Below are 13,608 nucleotides of genomic sequence, written 5' to 3'. Positions count from 1 at the left end.
GTACTTTATCAGATACTTCATGTGATCATTTAACTCATGACACATCAAACTTGAAAGAAATTACAAAATGCTTACCCTCCTTCAACTTGGGTTAAAGATAACACTATCACAAAACTTCAATTGCTCAATGTTTAATACTGTATAAAATAGAACCAAAGTACAAGGTTAACAATGTAACGTTCAAAACTTTATCTACAAATCTTTTACCTATAAACAACATCTCAGGTAGAGATATATTCCTGTTCGTTTATGCTTTTGGGGGCTACTTATGTGCACAAGTCATACATGCATACGTACAGTATACTGGGTCTGCTGATGTGTTGAATGGAATACATGCTTCTGGAGTAATTAAGGCACATTTTTAGAAGGCAGCTTCTAGGTTCACCAATAGTCAATAGTACAAACCTGACATTTCTTATCTGAATTGAACATGAGACATCGTGAGGTAGCCTTGAGGACTATTCCATTACTGTACAGTTGATGGTTCAGTAGCGTAACGCCAATGGTGATTAGGAGGGCTGTGTGTTCCGTGCTGAGGCAAATGAACTGGCAAACCCCTTGGGGCCTGTCATATGGACACCAGAGATATGAGAAGCAGATGGACGGCCAAGTGTGTCATGTTGTTCTGTGATAACAAACCTTTAACCATGCTACAGTAGTAATGAAATGGCAATCCTAAAGAGAAAAAAAACTGAAATGGTACAGGTAGACAGACCATTTTTAAACACTGCTGGTTGATCTAGAGGGGCGTCTATGGGTTCATGGTTTTCCAACAGAGATCAGGGACAGGGTCTAACAATGCGTCCCTATTCCCTATATAGTGCACTACTTTTGACCAGAACCCTATGGCCATTGGTCAAAGTAGTGCACTCTATAGGGAATAGGGTGCCATTTGGGATGCGAACTAAAACATGGGGTAAAGACGAGGTGCAGAGAGTGGAGGCTGGCAGCAGGTTTTGCAGGTGGCTCCAGCTAGTGCCTTGCAGAGCTCCCCAACGATTCTCCATCTGCGTCTATCTCCTCATAGTCTCGGTGCTCAGTGGAAATGTGGATTTCAATTGTACTAGACTCTGAACCTAGCAAGACAAAATAGGGGATAGGGGAGATGACCGAGTTAAGGCGAGTATATATATCCCTTCTCTTACACTTCAAATCAAAACTCCCAAGTCTCTAAAATTAACAAGTCCTCTGCTGCAGCTGTCTTCATTCAAGGCATGCACAACACCTTCATACAAGTAGCATATCTCTTACCATTGCGATTTTTTAAAAACAGGTTAGACAAGACTATATACATGTGTTATGGGTTAAAATATGTTTGGATCCTCTTGTTAAACCCCCCTCCCCCCAAAAAACAAGCCGAACAAATTTCCAACACAACTCTATATCAAAACGTAAATATAAGATCCTTGAGAGCCATAATACAAATTCATAAACAAGAAACACTAAAGCCTTGAAAGTTGTTCTTTATTTCATGCGGAGTTTTCATTAAGAAGCCAGGATCACTGTCTCAGATCCTGAACAACAATCAAAAACATTAAATATCTGTGTACATTTTCTTGAAATTGTGCACCGAAACATCTCACTAAGGGCTAGATTATATCAGATCCGAACTAGCTGACACCCGCATAGCGGTTGTTTTGGCTGTGTCGGCGGAGGAACTGCGTTAGAGTTGTCAAATCCAAAAGCGTATCCTTGCGTTAGGTTAACCAGAAGACTTTATAATCTAACAAATCCCATGCTACAAGTTCAAACACTCGAATGCGTGATTTTCTATTGTCTACACCTCGATTAGACTGATAGGCTATAAATTAACATGAAACCATGTATTTGCCTACACTTCCTATCAACATTTTGAACTTCTAACACGGTAGGGATAATGAGGAAGAGAGTGGTTTGTGACACACTAGGCAGCCGCTGAAATGTGTCAGCTCATACCAGTTACACCTCTAACATCGCCAAAACATTGCTATGCGGATGTCTGCCAATGCGGGTTAACGCTAAATCTGATTGAATCATAAACTAAGTCTGCTTAAATAGTAGAACATAAAAATAAAAAATAAACAAAAACATAAATTTCTCCCAAAAGACATTATATATTTTTGTCCTCACTTAATTGTAATATAACCATGTGAGAGCGTAAATATTTAACATTATGGAGTTAAAAGATGCAGCGGCACATGGCAGTTAAATACACGTTCTACTACTACACAAACAGTTCATGTCATTTCATGATGAGATCCAAAGCATTTCTGTCCCTGGTCATTTCTCCTGGCTCAGACCGTCATCCTCTATAATACATCATCTAAACTGGTCCTGGTGGACAATCTCTAACAGTAATATATTTTTCAAAACTGGATTTACTAAGGAAAACTTTGCCCGGTGAGTGAGGCCATTCCCTATGAGTCTGAAGTCATCTATAACTTTATAATCTAAAACCAAATCCATACTTGCTGGTATGATATGAAACAAATTGAGTGCGGCTTTATTGGCAGCACCATGCACTGCAGAATGTAACGTTAGATGATGATGCCCAGCGTGTGTACAACAGGTTTCACCAGCCTTGATACACTGGGGAGTTACCATTGCCATTCTCCCCGCTCTGCAGCCACACATGCCCTTTACCTTCTGATAGGACGCTGATGGCGTCGGAGGCCGGCTGCCCGTTGCCTGTCATGTTCTTGCCGGTCATGTTCTTGGCCTCCTGGACATGGCTCTGGTAGAGCAGGGTGGAGCCCACGATGGGGTTGTAGCCCCCCACGTTAGCCGCCGAGGTGGAGGCTGAGTCCCAGGCCAGCTCCCTCCTCTTCTGCAGGCTGCAGTCCACTTTGAAGCCCGTCCAGCCATGGAAGGCCAACGTGTTGAGGAAGCCTGACATGGGGTTCAAGATCCCCTGGAAACAGTAGAACACAGCACAGAGACCTTCAGATATGAACAAACCTGAGCCTTCAGAATAACACACTTATATTGGTGCTGGACTGGTTTGCTGTACAAATGAAAACTTCTTGCCAAGATCGTTTACTATAAAGTAAATGTATTGAAAGTGAACCCACCATGATAAACCATGTGATGAGGGCTGCGTTTCGTATATTCTTCAAGTCACCAGCTTTTATATCTGTCTGCATCTCCAGGTAAAACAGAAGGCTTTCATTGATGATATTGGGAAGCCAGCTGAAACGTGGGAATCATGATAAAGGTATCGTACATTAATGTCAGGAAAGCATACTGAATGTCAATACTTTTTTATTATGAATCTTATTTTTCCTTATGAAAATTAGTTAAGTTCCTTTACTGACTGGACAGATTCACCCAGGGCTAGCTACAATATGGCAAATTAGGTCTCTATGGCTACATTTACACAGGTAGACCAATTCTGATATTTTTTCCACTAATTGGTCTTTTGACCAATCACATCAGATCTTTTCACATCAGATCTTTCTCAGAGCTGATCTGATTGGTCAAAAGACCAATTAGTGAGAAAAAAAGATCAGAATTGGGCTGCTTGTGTAAACACAGCCTTAAAGTAATTTATAAAAAGTGTAGTAAAAAAAAGTGCCAGTTCTTCAATTTTGAAACGTGGATCTTAGAATTCAAGGGCCTCTGCAGCTCTCCATAATGTTCGGAAAACGCTTTTTAGAAATAAATGGATTTACACTACCGCATTATAAGTATGACCTCTTTGAGGAAGGTCATGGACTTTATGAAAAAAGGTCATACATAAGCCATTCTCCAGCATTGCCAGGAAACACAGTTGCCTTAACTTAATCAAATTTAAGTTTACTTTATTGCCAGGAGCTGTGATATAGATTCCTCCATAACCCATTTACTTGCCGTCAAGTTTTGTATGTTGTTTGGCTAACACAATATAATAGAAGACAGGATAAATGTTATAGACTACATACTATGTATCCCACAATGGCATGCATTATTCTGGTCTTTCTCTTAGATAAAGACAAGTTTCTTACCAAATAAAGAAAACCAGCATGATTTTGAAGAAGCGTATTTTTATCTCTGTTCCCAGGCGTCTCTCGTTTTCTGTGTAGATCCCTTGTCGTCCTTTCAATAATGATGTCACTGAATGGAAAAAAACGAAGGTTCACATTCTTTCTTTCTGGTTTTACAATAATCACAGAATGTTTCTTCTGGAAAAGAATAGCTATAACAGATTGAACCCATTTAAACACATCTCTGTAGGACTCTACATTTAAATACAACAGAGCTGTTAGTATTTACAGTTGAATTCTGAATTTTACATAGCCAAATACATTTAAACTCAGTTTTTCACAATTCCTGACATTTAATCCTAGTAAAAATTCCCTGTCTAAGGTCAGTTAGGATCACCACTTTATTTTAAGAATGTGAAATGTCAGAATAATAGTAGAGAGAATTATTTACTTCAGCTTTTTTTTCTTTCATCACATTCCCAGTGGGTGAGAAGTTTACAAACACTCAATTAGTATTTGGTAGCATTGCCTTTAAATTGTTTAACTTGGGTCAAACGTTTCGGGTAGCCTTCCACAAGCTTCCCACAATAGGTTGGGCGAATTTTGGCCCATTCCTCCTGACAGAGCTGGTGTAACTGAGACAGGTTTGTAGGCCTCCTTGCTCACACACGCTTTTTCAGTTCTCTCCACAAATGTTCTACGGGATTGAGGTCAGGGCTTTGTGATGGCCACTCCAATACCTTGACTTTGTTGTCATTTTGCCAAAACTTTGGAAGTATGCTTGGGGTCATTGTCCATTTGGAAGACCCATTTGCGACCAAGCTTTAACTTCCTGACTGATGTCTTGAGATGTTGCTTCAATATATCAACATAATTTTCCTCCCTCATGATGCCATCTATTTTGTGAAGTGCACCAGACCCTCCTGCAGCAAAGTACCCCCACAACATGATGCTGCCAGCCCCGTGCTTCCCGGTTGGGATGGTGTTCCTCGGCCTTCAAGCCTCCAACATTTTCTTCCAAACAAAACGATGGTCATTATGGCCAAACAGTTCTATTTTTGTTTCATCAGACCAGAGGACATTTCTCCTCCAAAATGTACGATCTTTTCCCCCATGTGCAGTTGCAAACCGTAGTCTGGCTTTTTTATGGCAGTTTTTGAGCAGTGGCTTCTTCCTTGCTGAGTGGCCTTTCAGGTTATGTTGATATAGGACTCGTTTTACTGTGGCTATAGATACTTTTGTACCTATTTCCTCCAGCATCTTTACAAGGTCCTTTGCTGTTGTTCTGGGATTGATTTGCACTTTTAGCACCAAAGTACGTTCATCTCTAGGAGACAGAACTCGTCTCCTTCCTGAGCGGTATGATGGCTGCGTGGTCCCATGGTGTTTATACTTGCGTACTATTGTTTGTACAGATGAACGTGGTACCTTCAGGCATTTGGAAATTGCTCCCAAGGATGAACCAGACTTGTGGAGGTCTACAATTTTTTTTCTGAGGTCTTGGCTGATTTCTTTTGATTTTCCCATGATGTCAAGCAAAGAGGCACTGAGTTTGAAGGTAGGCCTTGAAATACATCCACAGGTACACCTCCAGTTGACTCAAATGGTGCCAATTAGCCTATCAGAAGCTTCTAAAGCCATGACATTGACAGCCATGACAGAATTTTCCAAGCTGTTTAAAGGCACAGTCAACTTAGTGTATGTAAAATTCTGACCCACTGGAATTGTGATAGAGTGAATAATAAGTGAAATAATCTGTCTGTAAACAATTGTTGGAAAATTACTTGTGTCATGCACAAAGTAGATGCCCTAACCGACTTGCCAAAACTATAGTTTGTTAACAAGAAATTTGTGGAGTGGTTGAAAAAAGAGTTTTAATGACTCCAACCTAAGTGCATGTAAACTTTCAACTTTAACTGTATCTATGTATGAAATATCTGATATGAGTGTGCCTGTGGATGCGGCCTGTCGGCCATGGTCAAAAGTAGTACTCTAAATAGGGAATAGGGTGCCATTTGGGACGCATATTTCCTGTCCAAGACTCTGAATCATAAAGAGCTAGCCAGCAACAGAGGGGCAGTTTGAACTGACCTGCAGACACAGTCCTGGCGAACAGCGTAGGGTTGACTATAAGCACCAGCAGTAGAGGAGCGTAGGTAGTGATGTAGTGAGGAATGGCATGCTGCAGGCCATTCTCACAGCTGCAACACGAGAGAGCACACTGAGGGAAAGGCACTGCACATCACACAACCTTACATGTATCCTCCAGGCATGGGGGAAGGATCACAGGAGGTAGCAGTACAGAGACATGTTGGGTTAGCACACCACAATCCTCAGTCATTTAAAGGTGTAGTTCAGGATTTTGGCAATGAAGCTCTTTATCTACTTTTCAGAATCATATGAACTCGTGGATACAATGTTCATGTAATTGCATCTAACTTCCTTCATACTGGACGCAGATACAGTACATAAAAATCATAAGTTAATTTGACTCTGGGGAAGTAGATAAAGGGCCTCATTGCCAAAGTCCCGAACTATCCCTTTAACTACAATAGGGCTATTGACTGTCAGTGTACAGCACAAGTCTTGGAATGCACATAAAACTGGTCTAACATCAAGGATCCTGAGACAATGTTCACTCCTCCAAGTATCTTGACAGTCAGTAGTCCAGTAAATGTTATCACAACTTCACAAGTCTACATTTTCAATGTGATTCATGACAACACAAACTTGATGTCACAGACACAGCCAATGGAGAGCTGTTGACATACCTGGAGATGGATGGGTAGTAGAGCATGGCCACACCCTCCACACACAGCAACACGGCCAGACCCCATGTGATCATGTGATACAGGATGATGGTACTGACGGAACAACAAGACATCACATGTCATGGGGCCCTGTGTGTTGGTTAATTATGTCACATGACCTGGATTTTAATCTTTATTTAAAACTTTTTTGGGATAGGGGGCAGCATTTTCACTTTTTGATGAATAGCGTGCCCAGAGTGAATTGCCTCCTACTCTGTCCCAGATCCTAATATATGCATATTATTATTACTATTGGATAGAAAACACTCTGAAGTTTCTAAAACTGTTTGAATGATGTCTGTGAGTATAACAGAACTCATATGGCAGGCGAAAACTTGAGAAAAATCCAACCAGGAAGTGGGATATCTATCTCGATTTTCAAATCAGCCCCTATTGAATGCACAGTAGGATATGGATCTGTTTGCACTTCCTACAGCTTCCACTATATGTCAACAGTCTGTAGAACCTTGAATGAGGCTTCTACTGTGATGTGGAGCCGGACGGGAGCTGTTTGAGTCAGTGGTCTGGCAGAGTGCCAGGTCCTGGTCAGGCGCATTTCACAAGTAAGCGACCTGCATTCCATTGCTTCTCTACAGACAAAGGAATTCTCCGGTTGGAACGTTATTGAATAGTTATGATAACAACATCCTAAAGATTGATTCTATACCTAGTTTGACAAGTTTCTTCAACCTGTAATATAACTTTTTGAAGTTTTCGTCCGACGTTCGGCTGGACCTGCACGAGCGTTTGGATATGTGTACTAAACGTGCTAACACAAGTAGCTACTTGGACATAAATAATGGACATTATTGAACAAAACAACAATTTATTGTGGAACTAGGATTCCTGGGAGTGCATTCTGATGAAGATCATCAAAGGTGAGGGAATATTTATGATGTAATTTCTGATTTCTGTTGACTCCAACATGGCGGAGAAATGTTGTTTCTATCTGAGCGCCGTCTCAGATTATTGCATGGTTTGCTTTTCCGTAAAGTTTTTTTGAAATCTGACACAGCGGTTGCATTAAGAACAAGTGTATCTTTAATTCTATGTAAAACATGTATCTTTCATCAAAGTTCATGATGAGTATTTATGTTATTTGACGTGGCTCTCTGCAATTTCTCAGGATATTTTGGAGGCATTTCTGAACATGGCGCCAATGTAAACTGAGGTTTTTGGATATAAATATTAACTTTATCAAACAAAACATATATGTATTGTGTAACATGACGTCCTATGAGTGTCATCTGATGAAGATCATTAAAGGTTAGTGATTCATTTTATCTAAATTTCCGCTTTTTGTGACTCCTATCTTTGGCTGGAAAAATGGCTGTGTGTTTTTTTGACTTGGTGGTGATCTATTATAATCATATGTTGTGCTTTCGCTGTAAAGCATTTTTGAAATCGGACACGGTGGGTAGATTAACAAGATGTTTATCTTTCATTTGCTGTATTGGACTTGTTAATGTGTGAAAGTTACATATTTCAAAAAAATATTTTTGAATTTCCCGCGCTGCCTTTTCAGCGGAATGTTGTCGAGGGGTTCCTCCTAGACAGGTAATCTTTTTCATTTAAATTTTATTTTTATGTCAGATGGTCCAGTACCATCCTTAGACAATTGTTTTCACTTTTGATGTAATTCTAATTTCTGGAAAAGGCTTAAAATAGAGGTTAAAATCCAGGTCATGTGACATGATTTACTAAAACACAGGGCACTAGTCATGATTCATGAGCCAGGCAAAGCTTTCAACACAGAAAAATACACTAAATGTACAAAACATTAAGGACACTGTCCTGATATTGCGTTGCACTCCCAGTTGGCTGGATGTCCTTTTGGTGATGGACCATTTCTTGATACACACGGGAAACTGTTGAGTGTGAAAAACCCAGCAGCGTTGCAGTTATTGTTTTGTCTTGCCCATTCACCCTCTGAATGGCACACATACACAATCCATGTCTCAGTTATCTTAAGGCTTAAAAATCCTTTAACCTGCTCCCCTTCATTAATACCGATTGAAGTGGATTTAACAAGTGACATCAATAAGGGATTGTACATTTCACCAGGACTAACCTGGTCAGTCTATGTCATGAAAAGTGTGTCCTTAATGTTTTTTACACTCTGTGTAGTATATTTCACACAATATCTCACTGACTACATATGAGATACACGGTAACGCCCAGAGAGAAGTGGTATCAGAACTGAAGAGCAGATTTTCACATTCTCTGCCTAATGGAAGTGGCATATCATTAGGACAGTATGAATAATTAAACACAATATTTGTTTTTGTGCTACATAAGTCGCTGTGGTACTTTCCCCATCTGGAAAGACAGAAGAGTTTTATATTGAGGAGTTGCAGCTATATTATATTGTGAGATTACTGATATTATATTGATGTTCAGAGGCACATCAGAGGCAGTGGTACTTTTCCCTAACTGGAGACGTAGTCAAGAGTTTTATGTCTATAGTATTTTGAGAGCAGAGGAGGCTCGTGAGGGGAGGATGGCTCATAATGAATGGAACAATATCAAACACATGGAAACCAGGTGTTTGATGTGTTTGAGACCATTCTTTTGATTTCCGTTCTATTGATTCCGTTCCAGCCATTACTATGAGCCCATCCTCCCCTTTTAAAGTGCCACCAGCCACCACTGATTGAGAGAAAACATATTTGATATAGAAGTGATATAGCAAAATGTGATTGATAGCAGGAGGAGAGTATAGACTACCTGATTCCTGCAGATCTTCTGACCACAAGGAAGACATCCACAGCGTAACAGAAGGTCCACCAGAAGGATGCACTGAAGAACAGCTGGATCCACATCTGTGGAATACAAACCAGACTAAACATCAGAACAACACACTGTATATAAACCATACTGCAACAAGCATCATACAGGAGGATATTATACATGGTGCAGAATCTCTCCTTGATAAGTAACGTGATAGCTTTCTAATGTAACTAAACCTAATCTAGGTCTAATCTCGTATTTGAAATAGGCCTATGTCTGTGTCTCTGCATGTTTAAGAGCACAGGGTGGTCGGTACATGTAAGCATCTCTGCTGTGTGTCAGTGTGTCCAACACCCAAACACTGGATCAACGTTGTTAAATGCTACATGCAGAATAATTGACTTACTCAGGAAATTTCTAATTCTCTAAATAATGGTGATGGTTCAACACTCTTGACTTTCCTCAACATTCTCTGCTGTGTGCAGTGAGATGTTTTATTTTATGGTTCTTCACAACAATAACTCCTTTAAGCACCATTTTGTCATGCAAGTGACTGTTTCTAATGTAAAATACAATCTGCTAGCCCATTCCTGTCAGTACTGTATATTTGCTGAGCTCCTTTTTGTCTCAGTTTAGTCATTTAGTAGATGCTCTTATCCAGAGCAACTTAAAGGAACAATTAGGGTTAAGTGCCTTTTTCAAGGGCACATCGACTGATTTTTAACCTAAGCTCAGGGATTCAAACCAGCAACCTTTCGGTTACTGGCCCAATGCTCTTAACCGCTAGGCTACCTGCCATAACTCTTTTTCTGCCAGGTCAGGAGTTTTTCCTGGTCAGGTTACATGGTCAGGAAAAAGTCCTAGACGTGGTTATCATACGTACTGCACTGCCGACGCAGAACACCTCTGGCCACACATCGCTGTTGTTGGCCACATTGATCCCTCTGACAAGGTTGGGCATGCCCAGCCAGATGGATGACCTCATTATGATACCTGGAGGAGACAAACACAACATCTCAAAACATCTGACCGTCTCATAAAGATGTGTTTAATAAGGCTCCTGACTGTATGGATGTCAATGAGTCTCCATTGATGACACACTCAGTAGAACGGTCAAACAAATGCAACAAGGCTCAGATCACAGAAACTAAATAGAAATACACAAGGGTGATTTTTAAACATATGTCCATTAAACTGTCATCTTTGTGAGGTGGACGGAAATCACCATAGCATCATACATACCTTACAGGGTATTATACTGGAGTTAAATCCTCACTGGCTTTAATTAACACCGGAAACAGATAATGAAGCTGTTGCTTATTTGGCTCGTATTATTACACACCTTGTTAATGGGATTCTGTCATGGAATCCTTTTTATTGTGGTTACAAGTGTAATGGAAATACTAGACACGTCAGGTGATGGTTCATAAGGGCCTTTCCGCTTCCTGCATCCGATAGGGCTGCCCTGCTGCACTGTGCTATGACGCTTGGAAACATGTGAGTATACTTCAGGAACTTAACGTGATGTACTTGATGCTCAAGTGTGCTTTGGCTGAAATGTGGCATGTTGAACGTATTAAAGTTGTTTTTATTTGCAGTTGGAAAACAACCATGCTTGGAAAAACTGGAACCACATACTATTCAGGTTAATTAGATTATTCTTTGACACCTTCTGTAGAAGCAAAATAACAAAGAAAGACATACCTTTGTGGGTAGAGAATGTCAAATGTATAATTTCTCACTACCAATTGATTTAACATGTTGATTTATTGTGTTCTAATGTCATTTTCCCTGTAGACAATGAAATAGGTTTTCATTGCAACAAATATATCAGCATAGTAATTTAAATGAAGAATAGAACTGATCAAACACCCTCAGTTCTATACTCACAGAAGGACAGCAGTCCTCAGTTCTATACTCACAGAAGGACAGCAGTCCTCAGTTCTATACTCACAGAAGGGCAGCAGTCCTCAGTTCTATACTCACAGAAGGACAGCAGTCCTCAGTTCTATACTCACAGAAGGACAGCAGTCCTCAGTTCTATACTCACAGAAGGACAGCGGTCCTCAGTTCTATACTCACAGAAGGACAGCAGTCCTCAGTTCTATACTCACAGAAGGGCAGCAGTCCTCAGTTCTATACTCACAGAAGGACAGCAGTCCTCAGTTCTATACTCACAGAAAGACAGCAGTCCCCAGTTCTATACTCACAGAAGGACAGCAGTCCTCAGTTCTATACTCACAAGAGGACAGCGGTCCTCAGTTCTTCTTCTCCATTATTGTCTTATCTCTACTAGACCTTCTAGTAAAGGCCATGACTCAACTTAAAGTGCTTTGATTTAGTATGCTATCATTTTGTGTGACAAATGTCCATTTTGTGACTATTTCAGAGGGCTTCGAGGATATAAAATGTCACCAGTGACAATTCAAGCAATGTTGGCTGACTAGACTACACCTCTCACATGAGTCTAATTCTAATCTTAGTATATCAAGGAATTATCCAGCACATATTCTAATTTCAAACAGTAGCCTAGGTGATGTTAAGAAACTGAAACTACTATAGTAGCTAGGCCTATAAATGGCCTCATTTAGACACTGCCAGGAGACAAATCAGTCCAATGGTTGGCTTGTGGGACTATACTGTATTTTCTTCATTGTGTATAATTGATTACCGTTATGAAAACAAGCTGGTAAGAGTCCATTCTTTCACAATGCATAAATGTTTTATTACAACTTGAAAATGTTGGCTCGTGCGTCATCATAATTAGGCTTAGTTACATGATGTGCCATGAGTAGATTTCCATGTGAGACTGAGAGCTATTGCAAAATGAGCAAATTGAGCAATATGCCCAATTGTATGTGATATTTCTTATTGTTATTGTGTTACTTTTTATTTTAGGGTAAAAATTGGTAAATATTTTCTTGTTCTTGAACTGCACTTTTGGTTAAGGGCTTGTAAGTAAGCATTTCACAGTAAAGTCTACACTTGTTGCATTCGGCGCATTTGACAAATAAAGTTTGATTTGATTTGATAAGAACTGGTGTTTCACTAGTAGCAATAGTAGATTCCATTGTCATATGCTATGATGAACAATTAAAAAGTTCAGAGTAAAGTAGGCTGACACAATTCTAAACTTGGTGTACGCCTACAGCTTTGATTAAACTCTCCATCGTATCGGCAGTGACGTGAAAAGTGTTGATGAAAAGTAACGGGACTTTTCCTTACCTGTACATCCCAGAATATCACATATGCTGATGATAAACAATATTCTCGACGAAGACGCTGGCTTGGGAAGAGGGTACTGTCCAAGGCGTCTGTAACCCCTACGTTTGGGCAAAAGTTGTAATATAGAAAATATCAAACTTAAACCAGCGCTACCAATGCAAATGGCGCTAAAGAAGAGGGGCTGAAAAGTAATAACAAATTCAGTCGATGCGTCTCTGTTTGGGCAGCAGAACGTCTCCAGCCTTGGGGATGCCATCATGGGCTAGATGCAGGAAAAGCAGGCTACGGTGTCAGGGGAGAAAATAAAGGGAAATTCATTCATTTAGTCGTGGTATGAGCTGCTCCTAGTGAAAATCACGGGTTGAATCATCATGTGCTTCTATTTAATCTTTCCAGTTAGGGTCTAACTGCCCCACATTGGTAAGAGCCTACAAAAAGAATGTTGCTCCGACATTTGGAGTAAAAAGGCTTACTCTTTGTTCAGTTACATTTTTCCAACAAGTTATCCAAGCCTCTATAATATTAAGTATAAATTGCATTATGAGTGTATGAAAACGTGAAAATAAGAGTGAATCAATGTGTGTTCAGGAAGAGACTGTGACTCACCTTTAATAAATAGCAGAGGCTGTAGTCCTGGTGGAAAATATGAAATGCACAATATGCAAACTTTTTCATTTACTACAACAATTTACCTAATTATACTAGAACATGTGATCAAATGCAGTCGTTTAGAGTGGTTTGAATGTAGGTAGGCTACATTCGAAAGTTGAAATACAGTAGCAAAGTTAAAAGGCCCTACCCTGTCCAGACAGATAGATTATGAACACCCTACTGCACAGCCCCTTGGCCTGAGTAGGTAGGGAGCTGCTGCATTCCAACTCTTAAGAACCAGAAAAGCAGGT

The 13,608-nt window shown here is 40.1% G+C and overlaps 1 protein-coding gene across 1 annotated transcript; it reads right to left on the bottom strand.

The window, feature by feature from the left end:
• Positions 1-147: 147 nt before the first annotated feature.
• Positions 148-12,988, bottom strand: LOC129821000 (G-protein coupled receptor 143-like). The gene is made up of 9 exons (XM_055878194.1): positions 12,707-12,988; positions 10,365-10,474; positions 9,479-9,573; positions 6,713-6,805; positions 6,033-6,142; positions 3,963-4,071; positions 3,051-3,168; positions 2,623-2,890; positions 148-1,076 (listed from the first exon to the last, which is right to left on the bottom strand). Exons 1-9 carry the CDS (start codon positions 12,963-12,965, stop codon positions 973-975), a joined length of 1,266 nt encoding a protein of 421 aa, XP_055734169.1. The 5' UTR covers positions 12,966-12,988; the 3' UTR covers positions 148-972.
• Between the last annotated feature and the right edge of the window lie 620 nt (positions 12,989-13,608).

The sequence above is a fragment of the Salvelinus fontinalis genome, chromosome 23 (assembly GCF_029448725.1).
Source record: "Salvelinus fontinalis isolate EN_2023a chromosome 23, ASM2944872v1, whole genome shotgun sequence".
NCBI lineage: Eukaryota > Metazoa > Chordata > Actinopteri > Salmoniformes > Salmonidae > Salvelinus > Salvelinus fontinalis.
Note: the sequence above shows the minus strand (reverse complement) of the source record. Positions and strands in the feature narration are given on the sequence as shown.

Excerpts from the sequence above, each read along its gene's own strand:
- LOC129821000 (XM_055878194.1), bottom strand. The coding sequence starts at position 12,965 with ATGATGGCATCCCCAAGGCTGGAGACGTTCTGCTGCCCAAACAGAGAC. Across the intron at positions 6,143-6,712 it reads TACTACCCATCCATCTCCAG|CTGTGAGAATGGCCTGCAGC; the intron begins GTATGTCAACAG and ends CTCGTGTTGCAG. Across the intron at positions 3,169-3,962 it reads ATGCTGGTTTTCTTTATTTG|CTGGCTTCCCAATATCATCA; the intron begins GTAAGAAACTTG and ends CCCACGTTTCAG.